Here is a 25,000-nt window from a genome sequence, read left to right on the forward strand (position 1 = left end):
CTATTTTTGCGATTACATCCCCCTTTGAAGGGGGCATGGCCCTTCACTTTAACAAACTTGAAAGTCCTTCACCCAAGGATGCTTTTGGTTAAGTTTGGTGAAATTGGCTGTTCTGGAGAAGATGAAAATGTGAAAAGTATATGCCGACACCGACAACGGACAAATTTTGATCAGAAAAGCTCACTTGAGCCTTCGGCTCAGGTGAGCTAATAGAAATTGGAGTGTATGTACCTTTAACTAGCCCCATTTTCAGTTGTGGCTTGACACTAATTGGAAACAATAACTCTGAATAAGCCAGACTTTAATTCTAAAATAATTTACCACAGCGCCCAGTGTACTGCATTACACAATCAACAGTGTCTGAAATCTTAAATTACCTGTCTATTGTCTGCATTACACAATCAACAGTGTCTGAAACTTTAAATTACCTGGCCTAAATGACCAGCATCCAGTTGTACGAACGTTAGTTAAAGTTAACTGGCCGTTAAAATTGAGTTAACACACTGTTAAAGTTAACGGCAAGTTAAATGAGTTGCATGAAATTTAACTGACAGTTAACGCTCTGTTAAGTTGGTAATTCAATTGACAGATTTAACTGAGGTACATTAAATTATTATGGCAGTTGGTGGCTTAGGCGGGGGGGGCCTCCATCTGTCACCTTCCAGGACTTCTTCTCTTCGCAGAAGCTCTAATTGGCCTCCTGCTGCACATTACCCCACTTGAACTTAACCCGCTCTACTGTCTTCCTTTGCATACCCATGGCGTTGATGATTTCTGTCAGCTCCTGGCGTTTCACATGGGTATTTTTTCGTATTTGTTATTTAATTGGAATGATTGGCCTTTAAAACATTTTCATTTGTTTCTATAAAATCCGTCAGAGCGCTTATCTCTGCAAGGCTCCAGTAACAACTTCTGTAAATCACATGCAGATGGATTTAACGAAAGTTTAACAGAGTTTTCTCTGTTAAATATTAGTCAGTTAATTAGGAGTCAACTTTTCGTGCAATCCAAATTTAACTATCTATTAGCTAACTAACAGTTTAAAGGGACTGGTTCACGATTTTTGAACAAAATATTTTTAATTTTTGATGTTAAAGGACATATCATGTTTTCAAAGTGTAGGAAAACAAATGCATTTTGTCTTCTTTATGCTTATAGTAATTAGTTCTAATGGTTCGTTCGCCGAAACATTGCGATAATTAACCACAATACAGACTTAAACCTAAGCCCCGATTTCAAAAAGTCTAGTTAATTAGTTAGGTAGTCACGTGGTAGTTACGTCACATGCACCCTTCTTCGATCAACTGATTGAGAAAGTAGTGTGAGATATTATTAAAAACTCAGCTTTAGGGGCCTAATTTATTCACCATGGGCAACATTTAAATCGATGTTGACAACTTTCCCGAGTTTTATATGTTTTCGCCACCAGTGCATACAAATAGAGATGTAAATACCCAAATATAGCGAGGAAAACGACTACCAAATCGGCAATATTGCGTGTAAATAATGTTTATATGGGTCGCTGTATACAAACTATTTGGTAACATTATTCCTTTATACATCTGTAATGGGCGCTGTTTTTCTAAAATAAACAGGGTAATTATTATTCATTTTTGGATAAGACAAATTATAATATGTTACATTGTTGACAACTAGGCCCTAGGCCAAGCTACTGTCATGGGTGCATTTCGAAAAGAAAAGAAAAAGAAAACACAATTAATCAATAAAAGTGGAAATCACATTATTTTACTTCAATAAAGCAATCTTATTAGTATTTTTGAATTGTGATCTGCACGTCGTTAGGAAGTGGGAGCTCGGCGTTATACTGACGCACTCAAGATTTTAAGAGTTCAATGAGAAATAATTTTATAATTCAATTTAAAGATAGGAAATACAATATTCTATTATTTATAATTAAAAGTTCAATTATTTTGTATCTTTAAATCTTTTGTAAATCTACCAGTTGGTAGAAACTGACAGCACAAGATATATGTTGTTACAAGAATGATCCGCGTGTGTATTGAATTTGAAGACCAGAACAGAATGTACATATATGCTGTAGGCCTAGCAGTGCTTATAGCTTCGATATATCCATTGTTTCGCAATTTATCTGGGTGTCTTTCCAAGCTCCATTTGAAAGGGTGGCTGGGTGTTTTTTTAAAGGTAAAATTTTTGCTCAAACAAAAAATTATCCAAGTCTTTTTCTAATACCCTCCTTCAAAAAATTGAAAATTACTCAGTCTAAATCCTTTCTACCAACCACTAGTACAACCCAACATGGCACAAAACATCTTAATGCAATGTTATTTACAAGCCGTTTACGTGAAAATTGGTTTTTTGTCCATTAAATCTAGTCTGTTTATGAAATGGCTAATATATGTTTTCAAACCCGAGGGCACATATGACGTCACACATAATGGCCCGTAAAATAGCGAAAGTAAATATGCATATCGCAAGATTTGAATTTCATCGCTTTCAAACTAAAAAAACTACACAAAATATTTTACTAAAAACACATTTAAAGTAGTTTTAGGCATGAAAAGAATTAATTTTGCTGAAAAAATGAAAAAGTTTAGAAACATGCATTGTGTCCTTTAAATATTAAAAGTATAACTCATTTAATGTTGACAACCAAAATTTTGACCTTCTGAATGCAAGAATAAAAGCTTTATTTTAGCCTTAAATATGTGTTATGTAAACAAAGACTCGAGTCTCTTGATGTATACAAACAAGCAAGTGAAATATTAATTTTGTAAAATAAAGCATCTTAATTTTGCATAGTCGCACATTTTAACTTTTAGATGACACATTTTACCCGAAGAATACTTGAAATGTGAAAGTTATAATAAACTTAGATTGATATCCATTTCCTTTGAAAATTTCGTAAACAATAACATACCGAAATCTTTGTTTACAAAACAAATAATAAACTCTCTACAATGAGCTTCTGTGATAATGTACAGCTGTATAACCTTAATTTTTATGTGAGATCTTTTAAACATATTAGACAGTAGATTTTGATCATTAAAAGTGAAAAATAAAATTTTGGGGGAAATCGTGAATCAGTCCCTTTAAAACTTAACTATTAGTTACGGACTTAACTCGAAGTTAATTTAACTAACATTCGTGCAACTGGATCCAGAGCACTACCAGCACTGATGCAATGCAAAATTTTCAGTTGCACGCACTGGATTTTCACCACTTGAGAATTTTTATTTTATTTTTTTTTTTTTTGAAAAGTTTAAAAGAAGTTTTTTTTCAATTTCCTGTAAGTTCCATTGCATACATGTATAACCAATTATAGACAAGTATATCATATACAGATGAATGTGTTAATGGTTATTTAAAAAAAGCTTTGTAACCCTGTACACGTTTATCTATAGTCTTTCAAGTTTTTCATTCATAAGATCACTATTTAATACTTATCCTGTCCGATAAATGTATTGTACAAGGTTCATGTACACATGCAGATTTCATATTGTAATGTATATATCATATATTTTATTTCAGCATTTTCATAATCATATACATCCACTGAGAACTCATACTCACATGCACCTTCGCTAGCCAAGGGTTTTCGGTCCACTCCCCCATATGGGGAGCGGAGTGGACCGAAAACCCTTGGCTAGCGAAGATGACTCACATGGTTGGAATAAGTGTTTGATATGAAGGAATAAAACTTACAACGATTTATATATAATCAAGAGTAGGAGTATATCCATGCAAATAAAAAGAAGTCATAGTGAGTGAAATATACAGTCCATTTTGACAATATATTTTTGATAACCAATTTCCAAACTGTTTGACATAAAATATATTCAGACAGGTCAAAATATCTAAACTTTCAATACTAAAAATTCTGAGATATGTAACAGTCGATATTTTGCCTGCAGAAAAAAAATTTGATCCCAAGAAAGAAAGAATTTTTTGAATTAGAAGAGAGAGTCCTGTTGTGAAAGACAAAACACAACGTCTGAAGGGTGGAAGACTGTCATTTTTAATATATGTCAAAGAATGAAAATTAATAAATTGTTTTTGTTTATAATAGTTTGAGAAGACATCAATGTTTTCCCCGATAGTAAAATATCCTGTGACATTCTCCCTCTTTCATTTTAAGCGGGTAATTAGGGTGATCCACAACTGTCGTAAGTGATCCGAAAATTGTCGCTGTTGTTTATACCTCAATTACTCTAATTAGCAGAGTAGTAAATTTAAAATTTCTATTTCAAATGGAAGCTCTGATAATTTAATACATCTCAATTAATAGATGGATATTGATCCGATATTCAGATGAATCCCATTTAGGCATTATTATTTTCACATGCAAGGTATCAATACAAACTGATCTTGACCTACCGTAAACACTGTACTAACAAGATGCTCAAATTTAACAGGATACTATACCACAAGGAATTTATATCTAAATGTGAAAAATGTTTAACCATAATAAAGAAATACAGGTGTGTATATATCCACTCTGTAAAATCAAAGTTTGCAAGATGCTATAATGCCTCAATTTATTCCACAACCACTCAGTTCTCATTGAGAATCTCCAGTATTTAATCAGGGTCTACCAAGATTTGCTGTCAGCATCCAAATCATATTCATGCCAAAATTGCCTCTAGATTTAGGGGACAATGAGTATTGAAAAACATATTACAGGTTAATTTGCATCTTTACACTCGGAGGGTTTTTTTTTTTTTCCTGAGCCTTGTCAGATTTCAGGTTTGCTCTCGCGCTGAAATGGAGCATTCACACGCGACTTTTTCTTAATCAACAAAATCAGAAAATTTATGAAAATGTCACATGTAAAGGTGTATTCATGTGTTTTCTGATAAGCTGGGGTTAATACAAACAAACAAAATCTGAATTCAGAAGAATCACAGCTGAAGACGAGTTTTTGAATTTAGTCATGTCTGAGCTCGTTTACTGTATGTCAGTTCGCATGAAAAATGTTTTGCGTCTAATATTTTTGTATAACTGACCGTCTTTAATTTGATATGAAAAAAGGCATTCACTTTGTATTTCAAACTTGTAAGAACTTCAGTGATAACACATACCAAAGTTACATGATGATGCTCTTTTCAAACTCCACTGTCGAGCCGCCTTTTGTTTATAACCGGAAGTAAAGAAAAACTAAGACGAGGTCCGAATATGTACAACATGAATTCGGCGCGGATCAGGATGGATGGTGAAAGTAGTAAAACTGACCCTAGTTAGGTAGACCTATTCAATGTATAGGCCTTTCCGAAAACGTGAGTTATCTCTCTTTGTATTCTTACATTTAGTGTGAATATGACAACTTCCGGGTAGTAACACACTCAGGCTGCGCATACATTATAAGAGTTATACTAGTATGGGTGTTCTTCAAAATCGTAAACAGTTGAAATCATTTGTACGAGAGAGTAAGAAAATGTTAATGGAAACAAAAACGAATTTCTTGATCGAGTCGGCTATGATTTTTCGGGGGTTGTGGTTGGGGGGTTAAAAACTGAATTGGAAATCACGCAGACATTCATTTGTTTACATATGTCTCCAATAACGACTGACATAATTATTTTGTATGAAATCAGTACAGAACTTCTGATTCTCAAGAGATGATGGTATCTCATCAACTCAAAGCTCGGGTTTTTACGAGGATGGACACGTGCAAAGATCTTGCATAACATGCCCCCCCCCTCTTAAAAAAAATCAATTAAATTAGGAAATCAACGCTCTCATTGTTTTATCAGCGCAAAAATTATTCCACCACTACCAATCGATTCTTTCAAAAATAAACCAGATCGCAATGTTTGGGTAACTTTCTCCAAAGTACCTGGACGTGTTCATTCTGTGTGCAAATCATTTGTACACTGCAGCATGAGGCTGAAATTGTTTTAAAATATCAACTGATGTTTAAAATGCAGAAAAATAGGTAATTAAATAAAAAAAAAAATTAATTTTATTCAATATTGCTCGATTGAAATAAATTAGTTTTCATAGACCTGTGTGGTCCGCGGGGGGGGGGGGGGGGGGGGGGGGGGGGGGGTTATATTCTCAAATGTACCGTACAAAGGCTTTCTGGGGGAAGGTAAGTTTAACCCCCATGCAATAGAATGCTTTTGACGTCTCTGTATCTTCCCTTTTTTATTCGTTTTAGCCCCCTTGAAATGTACTTGATTATATATAGGCACGTATCGTGTCATAACAGAAATTGCAATGACAGATTTAGATCCCCCTTTTCGCCACAAATTTACAAAATAATTTGAGTAAAACTCCAAATATTTTACCCCAAATGGCTGTATTTACAGGTACACACTCTTGCCGACTATAAATTCAGGGCGTTCAATTATAAGTTATTTTATTTTCAAAACAATTGTATGTGTAAATGTCAGTTTAAAGATGGTTTGTGACGATGAATTTCTTTATGGTTATACTTGTATTTGAAACTGTATAAAATTTGTGAGTAGTCAGCTGGAAATCTGTCAGTGGACTCTCACTTACAAGTACAGGCTGGGATAAATTTTACTCGCCAATCAAAGAGATGGACATTTTCAAAATCCAGAGGTGTCAGTCCGACATACCTAGACGTTCATCGTGGCAGAACTGTTATCGCTGAATGTACTACATTTATATTGAACAAGTAACTTCTGATATTTTATTATAAATCTGACTATTGAAACACGGGCTAAAGATCCTGATGAAATGTATGCAATATATGATATATACTAATTTCAGTCATAAAACACGTGAAATCCTGGAAAGTGGGAGGGGGAAGGGTAGTTAGAATAATCTAACTGCGTCTCATGACAGGCCCGCCGTAGGAAATTACATCACTTTAACGATAGAACAGTCTATCGGGGAGAGGGGGGGGGGGGGGTCCTCCTCTACTTACAACATTAATTTTCTATTATCTTTACATGCAAAGTTGGTTATTTTTACGTGTATGAAGTAAACTTATGCATTGGGATTTTTGATTAACGTTAACATATTTGTTGGCATGATTACTGTAAAATTATACAGCAATATCTTTGCGGTCTTCTGCACTGTTGATAATGACGCTTCTCGAATATACTACCCGGAAGTCTTGAACTACTGTTACGCAAGGGCACTACGTTCCGGATCAAGGAAAGATAACTCATGTTTTCGGATTGGCCTATAGCGATCACATTGTGTTTCTCGTAAATGGATGGTGAGATTTTTGTAATCATGGTATCATTTTGAAGGGTTCATCAAACATGAAATAATCTACTAGGCCTATATAGGAATTTTCTAAATTTTGACCAATATTTTTAAAAGAAGTTAAATATCTTCATACAAATCTCTTGGTAGGCCTAAAAGTTACAAACACTTTCTCCTTATGAAAATATGAAATAAAATTAATCATTTACCATTTCACCAAAAAAAAACAACTCAGTATGCCCTTTTCTGTGGATTTATTGCTTTTTGTTTAAGTTTGTTTTTATTGTTTTACATGTAAAGCTTTGGGGTTATTGTTATAATTAGATAAAACGGTAGGCCGGTATAAATGTGTACTGCCTACAGTAGCTCTAGGTTTAAAACGTAGAAATCAAGGAGTCTCTATAGACTCAGCCTTTTGGACATCCCTGTCGAAAAAAGCTGGATCCGCGCCTGTATTACGAATTTTCTGCATGTGTATAGGATGTCTGTTATAAATATAAGGATGGTATATTATTTTAGGTCTGTAGGCATAATTTCATATCTTTCCTGCACCGTGTTTGAACTCCTTCGGAGCACTGGTTCAATTCCTGGAGTTTACACAAAGACATTTTTCAGAGTCATAACATGTATCCATGTATCTTAAAATATTTTAAAATGTTTAGCTAGAGTCTTTGACAAATATAATTTTACAACTGCATTGTCATCGTTTGCCGCTTTACAAGGGTGTGCGTGTTTCAAAGTGGAGGTGAGACAGTCGCAAAAGTAGTTAAACTTCAAAGTGGAGGTGAGACAGTCGGAAAAGTAGTTAAATTTCAAAGTGGAGGTGAGACAGTCGGAAAAGTAGTTAAACTTCAAAGTGGAGGTGAGACAGTCGGAAAAGTAGTTAAACTTCGCAAATGTCTAGAATTCTTGTCAAGCAAAGGGGAAAAGGGGGGGGGGGGGCAGAAAAACACTAAAAAGGGTGGGGGACAGAAAAACACTAAAAGGGTGCTCTTTTGTCCTAACTTCAAAATCCTAAATCGTGGGGATAGGGTGGGCGAACTTTCGTCCTTCACTTCATGGGTTCAATTCAACAGAACTTGAAGCTTATACACACTTACCATTTAATAGGACTATCTAAATTTAGAAAGTATCACCCACCTTTTTTTAAACAAAACTATCATTAAATGTCTCGTTGCAGAATTTCGTTTGTTTGTAGTAGTTCCAGACCTCCTTGTCGAGACTTTTGTTTTCAATTGAACTATGATCAATTTTTGGTCGCTATTCGCAAAACAAACAAAAAACAAAACAAAAAACATAGTCGAACGTTGGACGTAGATTTATTTGTATTTCATCCTGACAATAGCCATTCATCTCATTTACCTCCGGCCCACCACGAATACGTCACTGGGACATGTCGTCTTCAGGTCACTCCTCAGCACCGCCTTCTGACCACATCCGTCCTTGATAGCGACACAATCCGAGGACAAAGATTTAGGATCGATCTCAAAACCGTCACTGAAATTTATTTTAATGTGAAGTATAATTAGGTGTTGGAGAGAGAAGGGGGAGTTGACAAGAAATTTATTGTTTGTTTGTTTGTTTATTTTTCGTCTCGTCGAGAATTTTTCACTCGTATTGAGACGTCACCTGCGGTATATAGGTGAAGTAACACAAATTTAGACCGGTGCATGAGAGATACTTGCACGCAGAATAGGAGAGAAAGAGATACTTACACACGGCAGGTTAGGAGAGAAAGATAGACTTACACACGGCAGGTTAGGAGAGAAAGAGAGACTTATACACGGCAGATTAGGAGAGAAAGAGCGACTTACACACGGCAGGTTAGGAGAGAAAGAGATACTTACACACAACAGGTTAGGAGAGAAAGAGAGACTTACACACGGCAGGTTAGGAGAGAAAGATAGACTTACACACGGCAGGTTAGGAGAGAAAGAGAGACTTACACACGGCAGATTAGGAGAGAAAGAGCGACTTACACACGGCAGGTTAGGAGAGAAAGAGATACTTGCACACAACAGGTTAGGAGAGAAAGAGAGACTTACACACGGCAGGTTAGGAGAGAAAGAGAGACTTACACACGGCAGGTTAGGAGAGAAAGAGATACTTACACACAACAGGTTAGGAGAGAAAGAGAGACTTACACACGGCAGGTTAGGAGAGAAAGAGAGACTTACACACGGCAGGTTAGGAGAAAAAGAGAGACTTACACACGGCAGGTTAGGAGAGAAAGAGAGACTTACACACAGCAGGTTAGGAGAGAAAGAGAGACTTACACACAGCAGGTTAGTTCGCTTTGCTCAGAACAGAAACATGTCTCGCAGATATCAGCAAATGCAAATGATCCCCCGGCCCCGATCCTCTGTTCGTTGTAAAAGCAGCCCTTTATTAAACCTGGCAGAAATGAATGATATAAAATTAGGTACAGCACATTTTATTTGATTATCTAATAAACGCATGATGCCAAAAGAAATGAATGCATGATTGATTGATTTCTTGGCTTATTTTGGTTATAATATAAATATAAAAATGCTAGTAAGTGACTTGTAAATGTTCGATGATGTTCAAAGGATGAAATATATCATCCCTACCTATATAAACCTACCTGTACACAAAGGATCAGTTCAGAGAAACAAACGAAAAAACCTACTGGGCCGGATTTGGTTTTAGACTTTTACGAAAAGCTCATCCGTATCCATTGTAGTTTATAACTTTAAGCCAAACAAATGCAATAAGTTTTTTTTTAACAGATATTGTTTTTAGTATGTGGATGGTCCGATGTATAGGAGGAAACTTTTAATAGATCGCTTACTACAAAAGTAGCATGATGCATGTATCGTTTGTGTTATTTGATATTTCATACTTTTGTAATTGTAATATCCGGCCGTAATCACTTTGGGATTAATTGCCTACTTGCTTTGCTTGTTTTTCTTGCAACAGTAAAACATGTCAAGAGCTGATTCATGATATCAAAATTATGAAATGGAAATCCGAAGGGGGTGCCCTCTAAAACTACTATAGTAAATTGTTCCTAAGATTATAGCATATCAAAATATAACAAAAAATCTCAGAGACAGACCTGCCTAAGCCCTTGAAGGATCCATGTCGAAATCGATACTTAAATTGGGGGGTGCTGTTTCGGCCAATTTTACAGGTTCGAAATGAACATATGAAAAATTCATATATATTTACGACAGAAAATAACTAAAGCAACTTAATAGAACAATGTAACTTTTTTCCGGAAAAATTTTCTCCCTTATTGGTCTTTCTTTTGTTACCCTGAATTGATCTTTTCTCCCACTTCTTTGGACTTAAAATTGAGAAATCATAGGAATAAATTACATTCCATACGGTGAATTATTGTATTCATTTTACTTATAAAACATAAATTTAGTGATCATTTTTAAAAAAGAATGTTTGTAGCAAGTGTTGTTAATCCGGTCTTTAACAGGCTTCTTTTATTTGAAAGCGATTTAGATTTGCTACATATCTCGGAGTGGATAATCGTGTTCACGTATAATAAGGAAGACTGTTTCAGTTCTGTGAAACTCTGTATCAATAAAAAAAAAAGTCAACAACCATGAAACGTTTTACAGAAATGCGACAAATCGGAATGAGAGTTTCCAATGGATTTATTAAATCTGAGTGAAGGGTCCGCGCGCTGGCGTTGTCATGCTGTCCAGGTGTTGAAAATTAATTCATTGCTATGTTCGAATATAATTTATCTAGTAATAGTCGTGTGTCTGTACGCTCCCGTTCGGGGCTTCAGTTTTCCGACAGACCCGCGACTTTCACTTCTAATGCCGGGTGGCGAAGAAACAATCGGAACAGCTTAGCTTCTTAGGTTTAGAATTGAACCTCCCAGTTGTAAAGTTTAAAAGCGAAAGCCCTAACCACTAGATTAACGCAACTGGTTATACAATCTTTTTATTGTTCGCGTCCATGTTATAAAAATACAATAATCAATCTTACTTAGAAATTCATCGGGGACCCAATCTGTATTTTCCATCGGATTTTCTTTCTCCGCCTTTGGAACTGTACGACATTGGCTGATGACGACCTGAATGAGTCCGCAGCCAAATAACACAGCGATTGTACTCTTCATCTTGGATGAACTCAGACTCCTTTACTTGTGACTCTGTTAATCAAGAACAGCTCTGTTATTTATCAGCTCGATGATTAATTACTTCAACTTGATGAATGAGTATCACAGATGTTGACCATTTGTCACGCTAAAGCGTGAAGATTATTTCATATAATCAATTTATCTAAGGAATTAATGTTCGTTATTGCAATCACTTTGTAATCACGTTCACAATTATCTTTGATATTAAAAAACTTCACAACACAAACTCTTAAAACTTCTGGTTGAGATGTATTTATTGATACACTGTATGCGGTTATTCTATTGTATTGTGACATACATATAAAAACCGTCAAGTTCTTAGGAATTTCCTCCCGGAGACTCATTCATCTTTGTTATCGACATTGCAATATGGAGGTGTTAGAACGTTTTTAACGGTTATCGATAATAGAATCCAATACTTTAACATTTGCCTACATGAAAACATACTGGTATGAACCAATATGTATAATATTAACTTGTATAGAAACAAACAGTGAATAGTATAAATGTTTACAATACTGTAAAACACAAATTTTAAACATTTTTGTTGTTGCTGTTGAGTACATGCTCAAACCAACAACACGTATCTTTAATAATTCAGACCAACAACACATACCTTCAGTAAATCAACGAATCAATTTGAAGTTTTTTCCACAGTAAATCAAAGTACTTGATAACTAACAATCCACGCAGGATAATCCATTTCCACTAATTTACCAGCAGCCAATAAAATTCCGTAGAAGCTACCAACCAATAAGGATGATCCATTTCCACTAACCAGCAGCCAATAAAAGCCCGTAGAAGCTACCAGCCAATAAGGATGGTCCATTTCCACTAACCAGCAGCCAATAAAAGCCCGTAGAAGCTACCAGCCAATAAGTACTGATAGTAAACACATAGAATATTAAAATTGAAAAAAAAAATTAAATGGGGGGGGGGGGGGTATTTTAGTCATTTTCAACAAAAGGACCACCTTAAACCAAATTTTCTTAAATTAACTTATGTACAGTCAAACTCAAATAAAACAATTTCAGAGTTTTATGTCTGTTTTAGGGTGGCCTTTTGCAAACGTTTGCAATTTTTAGGCCTATTACGTTACACGTAAATCTACTATTTACTCTTTATAATCACGGTGATTATAATCAACGTATAGATATCTTTATTGAGTAATTTGGGCAAACACAAGTATAAACTAACATTGTATAGCAGAATATTTGTAAAAATGATATTCAAGAAAAAAGTAAATATATGTAGGCGAAATTGCATACCAAGTGCGCTATACCACTTTCAACAGTTCTAAAAATCTTCTTTACAACCATAGATCTGCAAGGAAACTTAATGACATAGTAATGTAGAGAGTAAGAAAACCTCTGTCAAAATTGTAAATTCCATGATCCCCAGGGTAGAGGTTCTTAAATTACTCCAGGACAGGGTTATATTTGGCATATATTGCTTAAATATAAGATTACACATTCTTTTTAAAAAAAATTAGTGATGTGTAAACTCTGGACATTTTACTCACAAACTGAATAAAAGTACGAATGTTTGATTCTTATAATTCCAGTTCGTTCCCTGTATTATCAATTTCAAAAATTTGAATCGTTTCCCCGCACTATGTTATTTGTTTTCAGGCGCGTATGTATACATAGTGTTTTGGGATTTATTGATGCGTACATTCTCGTTTAGCTTTATTTTTGTCCAATCAAGCAATTGTAATGAATAGTTGTAGTTGTTCATTGGAATTATAGGTATATGTGCCGTATTTTATAAAACAGTATTTTGTTTGATGTTGAAAACTAGACCAAACTTTTGTTACTATGATAAAATATGCGAAATAATATGATTTGACAATTTCGACAAAATTGTATACGGCTATTAGAGGAGTATTGGCCTATTGAATGATAATTTTCTAGTGCATCAATCGTAACTACTCGGCCATTTCCACAAACGACAAATGATTATTTACTTGCGGAAATGGCCGAGTAGTTACGATTGCTAGTGCATATTTACGAGGGAGTGACGTTTATGGTGGTTGTGTGAAAGCATATCTCTACCCTGTTTAATTCCGTCTGACTGTTTGTATCGCTAATTTTGTCCCGTCAACAGCCTGCAGGTCGTACACGTTTTTACGTTGCCTTGAAGAACTTTGTTTACTTCCGAAATCCTGCGTGTAACGTCACATGATCATAAGTACAGTATTTCGAAATGGGCCGTTCACTATCCGATCCGGAGAATACTAATTAAATAGGAAATTAGCTTAATTATTTTTTAACCGACTGAGTTAAAGTGCATAATTTGCAGAAAGTGTAAAACTTAAATAGCTTGATATAAACTACATGCTTTTAATTTCTACGGTGATATCCAAAGAATACAGTATACTAGTATATAGATAACATCGATCGTCTATAAAGCTATTGATTCCCGTGGGGTTAGAATAGATCCCCAATAAGGGGTGCTTGTCGTAGGAAGCGACTGAATAGTGCGGTCCTTCCGATGAGACCGCAAAAACCGAGGCCCCGTGTCACAACAGGCATGGGCATGTGGCACGATAAAGATTCCTCGAAGGCTGTGAGCACCGAGCATAGACCTAAATTTTGCAGCCCTTCGCCGCCAATTGTGACACCTACCTTAACCGGACTCACTAGAGAGCAGTTTGATGACATAATCACAAATGTTAACAACGTAAGGTCAAAATTTTCAAGTAAATAAAATTGTTAAGTTAACTTTGAAGGTAATGATTTATGCACAAAATATATGAATATTATAATTATAGATTTTATTGAATGATAATATTATTGCAGATTCGCAGGGCAGTACAATCTGCAAAGAAAGCTCTGATGGCAATCTAATTAAAATTAGATCTTACATCCGCTCCCCAGTTTTCGATACGTCGCGAGAAAGACGACGTTTCGAAAACTGGGGAGCGGATGGAAGATCTAATTTTAATTAGATTGGCTCTGATGGCTGAATTCTCGGATTTTCCCATATCATAAAGTAAGAGATCATTCACACCCATACAAGGCCACTTGCACAACAAATTCTGTCCGATGTAACATCTGCACCTGCAATATTAGTGTTGAATGAATCTTATATCTATATTCACAAAAGTGGACGATCTTTCAGTATGCACAAGCGAAGACCCCTTTTAAAACCCATGATGATTGTCTCCACAACAGGATATATATCAACAGTGTCCTTGGACCTTATCTGGCAGATCTAACAATGACCCCTCTATTCTCAATCATTCGATTTATTCAAACACAGGTGAAATAAAGTGGGACAGAGAGTACGATATATTTGTTGTTGATAGAGGTTTCCGGGATTCAGAATCACTTTTGAATGACCTGGGTATACGTATGGAGATGCCTGCGATTATCCCGAGGGTCCTGAAGCAATTGTCTACAGAGGAAGCTAACAGTTCCAGACTTGTAACAAAGGTAAGGCTAAGCCTATTAATGCATCTGCAATTTGAACAATGAATGTTTTACCTTAAGTTATTCCATGCTAGTGTACTGATACATGTATATCTAAGATTTAAAATATGCAATTGATTGAAAACTTTAATTCTACTGAAAGTTGTGATGTCAAGTAATGTTGTCAAGTATTTTTGATTGTTCATTTGAGGTCAGATGGATTGTTGAATTCGTAAATGGAGATGTCTTGATAAAACACTTCCAAACAGCCAGATCCCGTGTACTGGGGATTATGTTAGGGTTGTCTGTAGTCTTTGTAACAAGTACCGGCCTCCTATCAACTCTGGAACATTTGATGATGGTATCACCATTGCATGACAATGACGATGTTGGACTAAAAGGCAAATGAACTTCAACAGTTTGTTCTTGAAAATTATTGATGACATGTTTATTTTACATAATGGTACTTGCATATACACATATATATTCTAGTACAATGGTATTTTCAAGACTTGAGTTGATATGTTGAGGCTTGATAAAAGATCCATGAAATGGACTACCATCGACGCTGACAGCAACACCATCACCGATTTTCCCAGGCTTACTGAGGGAGAGATCAGAAACCTTACAATTGGTGTTTATCAGCTAAAGATGACAAAATCATATGCGGCAGATCATCTTACAGATGATAGATTATTTGAAATTCTTGTGAGCAATGCTATACCCAATATTGTCTGTGCCAAAATTCAAAGCCGCACTTCATCTAAAAAGTATTCCTTATGGATAAAATACGATATCACCATCTTGTCCTGGTATTGTACCTGTAGAAATGGAGCCTGGGTTGTTGGAATGTGCAGTCACTTATCCTGTGTTATTTGGTATTTAGCCTTTGCTAGATATCAGAGCAAGTCTTGTGGTATTCGGGACTGGACAGAGGAAGTAGATGATGCGGCGAGATCCATCGACAGCTCCGAGGATGAGGAGACTGTCGATTATGAGGGACAAGAAGTTAACTTATACACCTTTGAGGTCTACTCAATGTTAATTCCTCGTTTTTGTAACCTTTTAAGAAATAGCTCTCATTCAAGTTATCTAATGTATAACAACCATATTTGGTACATATGATAAATTCATGTAGCGATTTTTGTAATTGTGAAATCACATTGAAAGGTTTTATCAAATAAAAAGTAATATGTGGTATGAAATTAGATTACTCTCAGATTTATTGCATTAACATAGATAAATAATTTACCTAAAGATTCATGTTTGTCTTGGTCCATATGCACTTATAAAAATAGTAAACCATGGTTCTCTACAGCTTGTAACAAAGCAAGAAAAAAATATCGCAACAGCAAAGTTTATTTTTTCAGGAAACACTCACAAAGCGCTAAAGAAAACTACAAAAGCAACGAAAAAACATATACAAAAAATTGTTAAATAAAGAAATAAACAAGTATAGGGACGAAATGAGCCAAAAATTACAAAGTACGAGACTCAAAAGCCCCGAGTATTGGAAAATTTTGAATAAAAACGTCAAACAACGCAATATGGAACATATCAATATTGATGAATTGTATAAGTATTTTAAAGAATTAAATAAAGCACCAAAGATACTGGACGATACAGAAGAATCACTTAATAATGAAATAAAAGCATTACAAATTGGAGAATTAAACCACAACTGAAATCAGCATATATCACAAGATGAAATACTAAAACCTATCAAAAAATAACAAAACTTCTGGTGAATATCATATAAAGAATGAATACATAAAGTCGTCAATACACGTTATGCTTCTACTATATGAAAAATTATTCAACATAATTTTTAGTACTGGTAAACTACCAGAATGTTGGCTTGAGGGAAACATTATTCAGATTTATAAAAATAAAGGGGAGAAAAATAATCCACAGAACTATAGACCTATTACCATTTTAAGCTGTGTTGGTAAACTTTTTACATCGATACTGAACGATAGATTGAACATATTTTCAGAAGAATACGAAATACAACATGAAAATCAAGCAGGATTCAGAAAACAATATTCAACTACCGATCATTTATTTTCAATACACACTTTATCGGAATTACTGAAATTGAAAAAGAAAAAGCGTTATTGTGCATTCATCGATTTTGAAAAAGCATTTGACAATGTATGGCGGAAAGGTCTATGGTACAAACTTTGTGCAAATAATATCAATGGACACATGTATAATGTTATTACAAATATGTATACATGTACATAAATGTAATCATATCAAGTCAAAAATAGTACATGGTGATGAGATTTCAAATTTTTTATTAAATTGTGAAAATTTGAAATCTCATCACCATGTACTATTCTTGACTTGAAAGGATTTAATGTAAAATGAATAATGTTATTTAAATTTTGATTGTGAAAATTCAACATGTATAAAATATACTTATCTGTTTATTATCTAATGTGTATAATTCAGTTGTTGATTGTCTTTAAATGCAAGAAGAAATGGTTTCAATACAAAATTGGCACTGCATTTTTCTAAATTATGAAATTGTTGAACCCACTTATGTCGTGTCTTCTTTCGTTTGGCCAATCGCTCTTGGACCACCCCTAAAATACAAGAATTTAGCGTTGTAAAGTCTATATCCAACATTCCAAAAAGCAAAATGTATGGCCTATGTAAAGGCTTTGGTACTCCCGTTAAGGCCTGTGGGGCGTAGAATCGGACATTCTCCAAAAATAGTGAGTGCACTAGTGTGATTAATAATGTAGAACTTTAACAATAACCACTCTCTTTAGGTCAAAATGAAGTATGTGTGTTTCCTATTTCACTCCTAAATAAATTTAGGTAGGGTTGTTGGGTAAAATTTTTATTTCATTAAAACATTTTATTTGAAATCTTAGTTTTTGATACGCTTTCAATACAGGTCTATATACATTACAAATACTTTTCACATATTTTGAAGATCATTTAATAGTAGTTTTAATGTAAATCAGAGAAACTCGAATGTAAAAAGAAAATAAAATTCCAAATTCAGGATTTCTATTTTCTTTCATATACATGCATATATTATCAATGAATTATTTAGGATCGGCAGCAAAAGAGTAGGTAGGGTCGGGAAACCGGAAACACACATACATTTTATTTTGGCCTTATTAAAAACATGTAGTCCATGCAAATTGTGATTGGATTTTGGTGTAAACACTACATCTTTTTCAGCTGTATAAAGACGAGTGTCCATTCCCTTTATGTTGCTATCATATTTTGGTCATATTGCCCACTGCAGCCTTTTTTTTTTTTTAGTTTGGTGTACGTGTATGTTGTAACTTTCTTTTCAGTAGGTGTAACCAGAGTTTACCTTTTCTTCATGCCACCACCCTGCAGTTCACTAGTAAAATCAATTATAATTGAACCGAGAGTCTAAATTAAATTTCAAGCCTGAATATCACAAACAACAACGTAAATTTAACTCTTTGATATTCTCACTTACATATATTAATTATTTTAACATGTAAATACAGTGAAATAACAATACAATAAGCATTGCCCAAACACAATGTCCCTTTTCTTAGATGACGTCAGTTTTGAAATCCCAATTTTGGAACATCTTGATGATATAAGAACATAACAAATAATTCTCTGATCAGAAATGTTAATGTACCGACTGCATTTATATACATGGACAAGCAACACTTCAAATCAAAGAATGATTACATCGCAAAGATGGTTTGATATATTAATCTTAAATCCAAATGGCGCTTTATTAAACTGATCACATTATGATTGGTTCATTGCCCCCTACCTCCACTGAAAGCTGTACCCCCTAGTGACACACACTAAAATTGAAGTTTTCACCATTTATTTGACGTGGAATTTCGGAAATCATGGAAGTATCTGCTACAGTGTTATGTGCAGAAAACATGCGAATTAAGTACATGTATATTATATGGAGTGGCAGTATAATTGAAAATTTCGCCAAATATCGATCAAACTTGCATCTTTACGTGTGGTTGCCAAATATTGTTGAAGTGTTCACCTCTTTCTAACACGAACTGCGAGGTGGGAAACGAGTAAGAGTAAGCGGGGACATCACTGTGTTATGTCGTATGTTAATATAAGACAGCTAGTTTTATCTCTATAGCTGTAACCAAGCTAAATATGTCAACTTGTCTAGTAAAACACGCTTCGAATTCCGCACCCCTCAAGGTCACTATTCCGCACCCCCAAATATGGGGTTGTACACGGTGTTATTGGGCTTATATTCACATTCGTGTGTATTTCGTCCAACTAACCCAATTCTATCACTAGGGTCATCTACAGTATGACAACATTTTTGTTGTCCCTGTTTCTCAAACTTGTAAACAGAGAAAACAATTTTATGATTTGAAAAAAAAATTAAATTGTATTTTTAAAAAAGTATCAACAACAGAAATTAATAACGTTAATATAATGTATTTTATTTATATGTACAGTAATAATGTCGGCTAACATATCTCCGATGTGTAGTGCATCAGGGCAAATCTAGACGAAAATTTAAATATTTTAGCCACATTATTAAATATGGTATATTATCTTTGAACCTTGACATAGACCTTCATAAAAGTGGCTGTCGGGTGAAAATAAACATCGGCATTTCATTGTAGATTTTCAGCATGGAAAAAAATGACGTCACAATCACATTTGTAAACTGCGCAGGGTTTCCCGAAAGTGACGGAGTTATGGACTTTATGTATTTTGACATTCATCTTTTATAGATATGATTTAATTTCCCCTCTACTTTGAAAATTTTAGAGGGGGGGGGGGGTGCCCCCCCCCTCCCCCTCTAAATCCCCCAGTGTTTGTAATAAATATATGTAGTATTAATAAAATATGATACTGTAACATCATTATTGGTTTTTTTCACCAAAAAAGAAAGATCTAGCATTTATATTCAAATTAATTAATATCTTTTGAAATAAAGTTATTCAAGCATGTTAGGTCTTTCATAGTATGGACACTTTCGGGAACTAAATTGCATTGTAAGGACAGAATTTGATTTTAACGGTTGTTGCTAAAACGCGGAACGGAACGGAAACTAATTTATGCAATAATTAATGCTATGAAGAGGTCAGCATTTTTATAAAATCAAAAGGCTTATTATGAGCAAGGGAAGCAGACATTACAGAGAGAACAGGAAGTCATCCTCAGAATCCACCGTTTCATGTTAATACCTCATACTAGGCTAATGCATATATGTATTTTAAAACGGTGGATTTTGTGGATGAATGTGCCAATAGACGCTTGCTTAATATCTTGCATAGTAAGTTTTAATAAAAATATTAAGCAAGCGACTGTGGGTACCATTCTTTTCCCAGGCTTTGCCCCCCCATGATTGTGATAGTATATTGTTTCACAAATGAAGAAGAAGAACAAAAATGAAATGAACATACTGAAAAGACTTAAATTATAATTGAACGACGTTCCAATTCTATTACTTGATTCTGGTTGCTACCTAAGAAAAGATTTTATGAGCATATGCAATGAATAAAAGGACCCCTCCCCCAAACAACATTGTAAAAGATAAAATTATTTTTTCAACAATTTTCCCCAAACAGAGCCCTTTTAAATCGTACGTGCTTTTAATCAACAAGATGTGTCTAAGATAACTGAATTTTAATTTGACTTTCACATCAAATTAAACGAACGAATCCGGTGTGTATGAAAGGTTTGCCTCTATTGGGATGAAAGTTCGTACTTTTACCGATATCCTGTGGATTAGTGTTAAACCCAAAGAGATACAGCAAGATTGAAACAGAACCAATGAAAATTAAGGTGAAGTTTACGATCCATATATAATAGTAGGAATCAACAGATTTATTTCATAATATATAAAATAGCTAAAAAGTTAACGGAGAATTTATGCTTGAATGGAAATAAAAGTCATCTCATTATTAATCTAAATTTATGTTAAGATACACGTATTTAGTTTAGAAATGAACTGCATGGCAGAAGTCCTCTCTATTTAGAATTGGAGTCATTCAGTGCTGCGCTCACCAAGTCTCTATATTAGGCGAGTCAAAAAATATTAGGCCTTTTTCATATAATAGGGCCTACCAGTGAGGGTTATTTTTTATTTTTTTAAAAAGGGCTTATTTTGAATTATTTTGGACTTTAGGGGTACACAAGACGCTGTTGACATGCATTAGGAATATTTTCAACAAAAATAAGTCAATCAACCCTTGTAGCTTATTCGGAGGGGGGGGGGGGGGGGGGGTTCCTGAAAGCAAGCACCTGTGGTATAATACTTACTGTGACCTCATAGTACTTTTGTGTATACTATGACAGATAAATACGACTGAAGAAGACCGGTAACACGGTCGAAATATTTCTAGAAAGTGTTTAGAGTTGGGTTTTTTTTTTAAATATCATATCATTACATATATACTGAACAAATTCGAGCTGCATATTTGTTGTCAACATTTGGCGCATGCACAGTAGCCTTGTTCTGAAGTTACGGAGCGAAATATTAATGAGTATGAATAGTTTTCTCGAAAATTACGGTTTAGTCATTCATCAAAATGTTAGAATTTACAGTTTTTAGATAAGGAATATTGACCATAATTATCATTAATATCATTATAGACCAATGAAAACCTTACATTTTCTTCACTTCCGGTAAGTCAGTCAAAATGGAGAACACAGGAAATTGATTTTCGCAAACAAAAACAATATTATTTACCACCGAAATAACAGCTTACGGTTAGTTTTTATTGTCTGAGAAGAACTTTGTGATATGTACTACTGAATAATGTGAAAAATGTAGAGGTTTTCACCAGTATTGTTCAGCAATTGTAGAAAATTAATGTGAACGAACAAAATATGAAATCAACTTCAAGGAAGATAAAGATACAAGCTTTCATTTTCATTTAGTCGTCTTCAGTCTTTATATTTTCTTATTCAATTTATGGGTAAATATATAAGCAACAGAACTTGTTAAATATTTTATAATCACCGACCTCTCCAACTGAGACGGAACAAGTTAATCACTCAATGGACTGATAGAGTTGTGGGGAAATTAGATAGAATCTGAATGCTCTATCGCTAAAGTGATAAAGTCTTACGGTCCCGGTTTAACGATAGAATACGTCCCATATACCCACAATGTAGCAAAATAACAATTATAAAAATTGCACTCGGTTGCATGTTTCGGTAAAATCATGTCACATATAGCTGATGGCTTGGTCAATCGAGTAAATTTTATTGATAAGGTAATAATTTTTTTCTTTTTAAAGTCGGATATACATAATCAACAAATAACATTAGCTATATCCTAGCTATTTTACCAACTTGCACAGATGTTAGCGCTAGGGGGCCTTTGAGTGGGAGGAAACTGAAGTACCCGTAGGAAACCCACGTGTCCGAGTGGACGACCACCATACCCTCTCACATACAATCACTGCCAATTACGAGGATCGAACTCGGCTTGCAGCAGTGAAAAGCGAGTGAGTTAACCACTACGCTACCCGGACACCCTCAATTCAAACAGAATTCAAACTCTTGTGCATATCATTTATTAGTGATGTACCGATTATCGCCGACTTTCGTTTGTCGGTCGCTATAACTGAAACGGTGTGAATAGTTGATTGTCATTTTGAAAATCGAAAATCACTGACGTCGGTATTTTTAAAAAAATAATACGAATATTCCTGCCGCGATTTAACTAAAATAAAAAATGGCTGACGAAGCTGAATCATCTGATAAAACTGAGTATTGTTTTAACGTCCCTCTTGAGAATCTTTCACTCATATCAGCGTTTTTTTCTACCCATTGGTACAGGTACCGGTACCCATTCAATTGGGAAAAATAGCGTCAAAATTGAACAAATTGGGAATTTTCTACCAATGTATCAGTAAATGATTTCAACTAAAAGAAAAGAAAAAAAAACTTTTTACGGTAAGGCCATCATTAAGTCGGGTAGGTAGGTAGGTTGGTATTTTTTTTTTTTAGCCGAGTTGCGTAGCAAATCTCGGCTTTTAAATTGGCGAAGGATGGGCATCCAGTCGGGCGGGCGGCATCCACAATTAGCTTGTCCAGTCTCTAAATTCCATACTTTTTGGTGCATCTTTGAGAGACCAGGGGTCGAAATTAACTTTTTCTACCACAGGCTAATTTTAGCCTGTGGGTAAAAAATCTACAGGCTAAAATGAAAACCTACAAGCTAAAATAAAAACAATGAAGCAGTGCTCCTTTTTCATGCTTTTTTAAAATCAATTATTTTCCCCATCATTAGTGAGCTTAGTGGGTCATCAGGCATCGTTTGGACAAGGCACTAAGTTACATGTATGTAAGTCATATGGTGCAATGTTTAGGTCTCTTGACCATCTCACCTCTAATCCACAACCTGCATTTCAACGCAGAGCTGTTTAAATCCAAAGTCTGCCAGTTTCACGCCACATCAGGGGTGTCACTAGTGATTTTTCAAAGCGAATCCCGGACTCATGGTTTTATAAGCAGCACGATCACGAGTCTTATGAACTTTTTTGATATCGTCTACGCATTGAGCAGTGCACTCGTGTCATCACTACAATCAGAGAATGAATTCATGTAGATAGGACATTCTGTCAGAATTCTGATTCTGATAAAATTGACTACAGGAAGACTTTGTAAAACATAGACTCCGATTTCTTTTTAGATAAATGAATAACAAAAACTTCATACTTGGAATTCAATTTAATCTCCCCTATAAGTGAACAGGACTTGTAGCACATGTCTATATTTTCATCATAACGCAATGTCCGACCTCTAAAGCATTTGTTCGATGCCGAGTTTCTAAAAAAAATCATAAAAGAAAAATCCGGATAGAAACTGTTATTGAAATCGGTTGTTTATGTAAGCGTTTGTATGATTCTGAGTGCAAGTTAAAGAAAAGCGAATAGCGCATCACCATATAAAACGAATACGATACGATCATGGTTTGTAAATCACCACTCGCTAAGATTTTCGAGTGCCCACTATTTTTACTCGCTATTTTCTAAATGTACTCGCAATTTGCGAGTATTTCTTGCTAATTTCGAGCCCTGGAGACTTACATAACATGATCACATCCAAAAGAGGAAGGTTCCTATTTATTTTGAGGTCCGAAGGTCAAGGTCACTTTGTCACTAAATGTCATTAGATTTGAGCTTGTCCAGTCTCTAACTTTCATACTACTAGGGGCATCTTTGTGAAACTTACATAACATGATCACATCCAAAAGAGGAAGGTTCCTATTTATTTTGAGGTCAAAAGTCAACGTCTCTTTTTCACTATATACTGTAGATTTGAGCTTGCCTCGAACTTTTATACATGTACTTGCTGGTGCATGTTTATCAGACTTCAAATCCTGATGACATTCAAGATTCATGTTGCTTTTGAAATCCAAAGGTCAAGGTCATTATCGCACTAAATACCTAATGCGGCCATTCAAAGCTTCATACTTAATAAACTATATTAAATACGTGCATGTTTTTACTTCGTGAATGCAAGCGTGCATAATTTTCCAAACTGCAACTCGGCCATACGCATCTTTGATGCTTTTTAGTGAATTTTTTTTTTGAATGTCATGAAAATCAGATTTACAAATTTACTGATGTTTTCATTAAACACATAACGCTGCCAGACAGAATAGAGTTTAGAGCATTCATTTTGTACACATTGTATATAATACATGTAAATCTTCCAATGTCTTTGAAATTTTCTCAGGATGTTTTGTATTTGTCACGGATCAGGACCTCTACAGTTGTTAATAAATAAATTAACACCCCTTTTTATTACCACCGATCGATTCTTCTATTTGTGGTTTGACATTCATAACAGAAATCACTTAAACACTTTAATGTGATCCATGAATATCCAAGTGAATTGCATGATGACAGCAATTTACAATCAGTTTTAAGATTGCCCCATATAATTTTAATGCCGACTTCCCCACATCATTCAATTTATTGTGACGATCATGTTCCATTCGTGTGTCTCAGTTTAAGAGCAAAGTAAAAGTGCCTTTCACCTATTAAATCGTCATAACATTTAGATAATCCCATATCAAAATTTTATACCTGCTTTTTCAGAAATATAGACCATCAACTTGAACGCAGACTCGTGGTCTGCTGGGTGCGCTATCTCACATGATTTTTTATTTAAGTAACATGGCTTTCAAACTTTTGTACACAAATACGATCAGGCCTTGACGGGGGAGTTCGTAGCTTCTTGCTCTATCTTGTTGGTAGATAATGTGGTAATTTGGAGCAGGGATGCGATATATTTGATCGTTCAATATAGAAAAGTCTTTGAAAAGTTCCCA

The 25,000-nt window shown here is 34.9% G+C and overlaps 3 protein-coding genes and 1 pseudogene across 3 annotated transcripts in view; 2 read left to right on the forward strand and 2 right to left on the reverse strand.

The window, feature by feature from the left end:
• The window catches only part of LOC125661554 (centrosomal protein of 78 kDa-like), a 92,088-nt gene extending 86,894 nt beyond the window's left edge, over positions 1-5,194 (reverse strand). Inside the window, exon 1 of the mRNA XM_048893602.2 lies at positions 5,061-5,194. The gene's annotated coding sequence lies outside the window, so the exon portion shown is untranslated. The remainder of the gene's footprint in view (positions 1-5,060) is intronic.
• A 3,269-nt stretch (positions 5,195-8,463) lies between these two features.
• LOC125662328 (uncharacterized) lies at positions 8,464-12,007 on the reverse strand. Its single transcript, XM_048894508.2, has 4 exons — positions 11,904-12,007; positions 11,134-11,299; positions 9,438-9,555; positions 8,464-8,658 (listed from the first exon to the last, which is right to left on the reverse strand). Exons 2-4 carry the CDS (start codon positions 11,264-11,266, stop codon positions 8,520-8,522), a joined length of 390 nt encoding a protein of 129 aa, XP_048750465.1. The 5' UTR covers positions 11,267-11,299; positions 11,904-12,007; the 3' UTR covers positions 8,464-8,519.
• A 2,913-nt stretch (positions 12,008-14,920) lies between these two features.
• On the forward strand, positions 14,921-16,541 carry LOC125661158 (uncharacterized; annotated as a pseudogene).
• A 3,827-nt stretch (positions 16,542-20,368) lies between these two features.
• The window catches only part of LOC125661157 (E3 ubiquitin-protein ligase arkadia-B-like), a 72,895-nt gene continuing 68,263 nt past the window's right edge, over positions 20,369-25,000 (forward strand). Inside the window, exon 1 of the mRNA XM_048893038.2 lies at positions 20,369-21,420. The gene's annotated coding sequence lies outside the window, so the exon portion shown is untranslated. The remainder of the gene's footprint in view (positions 21,421-25,000) is intronic.

Source organism: Ostrea edulis, chromosome 8 (genome assembly GCF_947568905.1).
Source record: "Ostrea edulis chromosome 8, xbOstEdul1.1, whole genome shotgun sequence".
Classification (NCBI taxonomy): domain Eukaryota; kingdom Metazoa; phylum Mollusca; class Bivalvia; order Ostreida; family Ostreidae; genus Ostrea; species Ostrea edulis.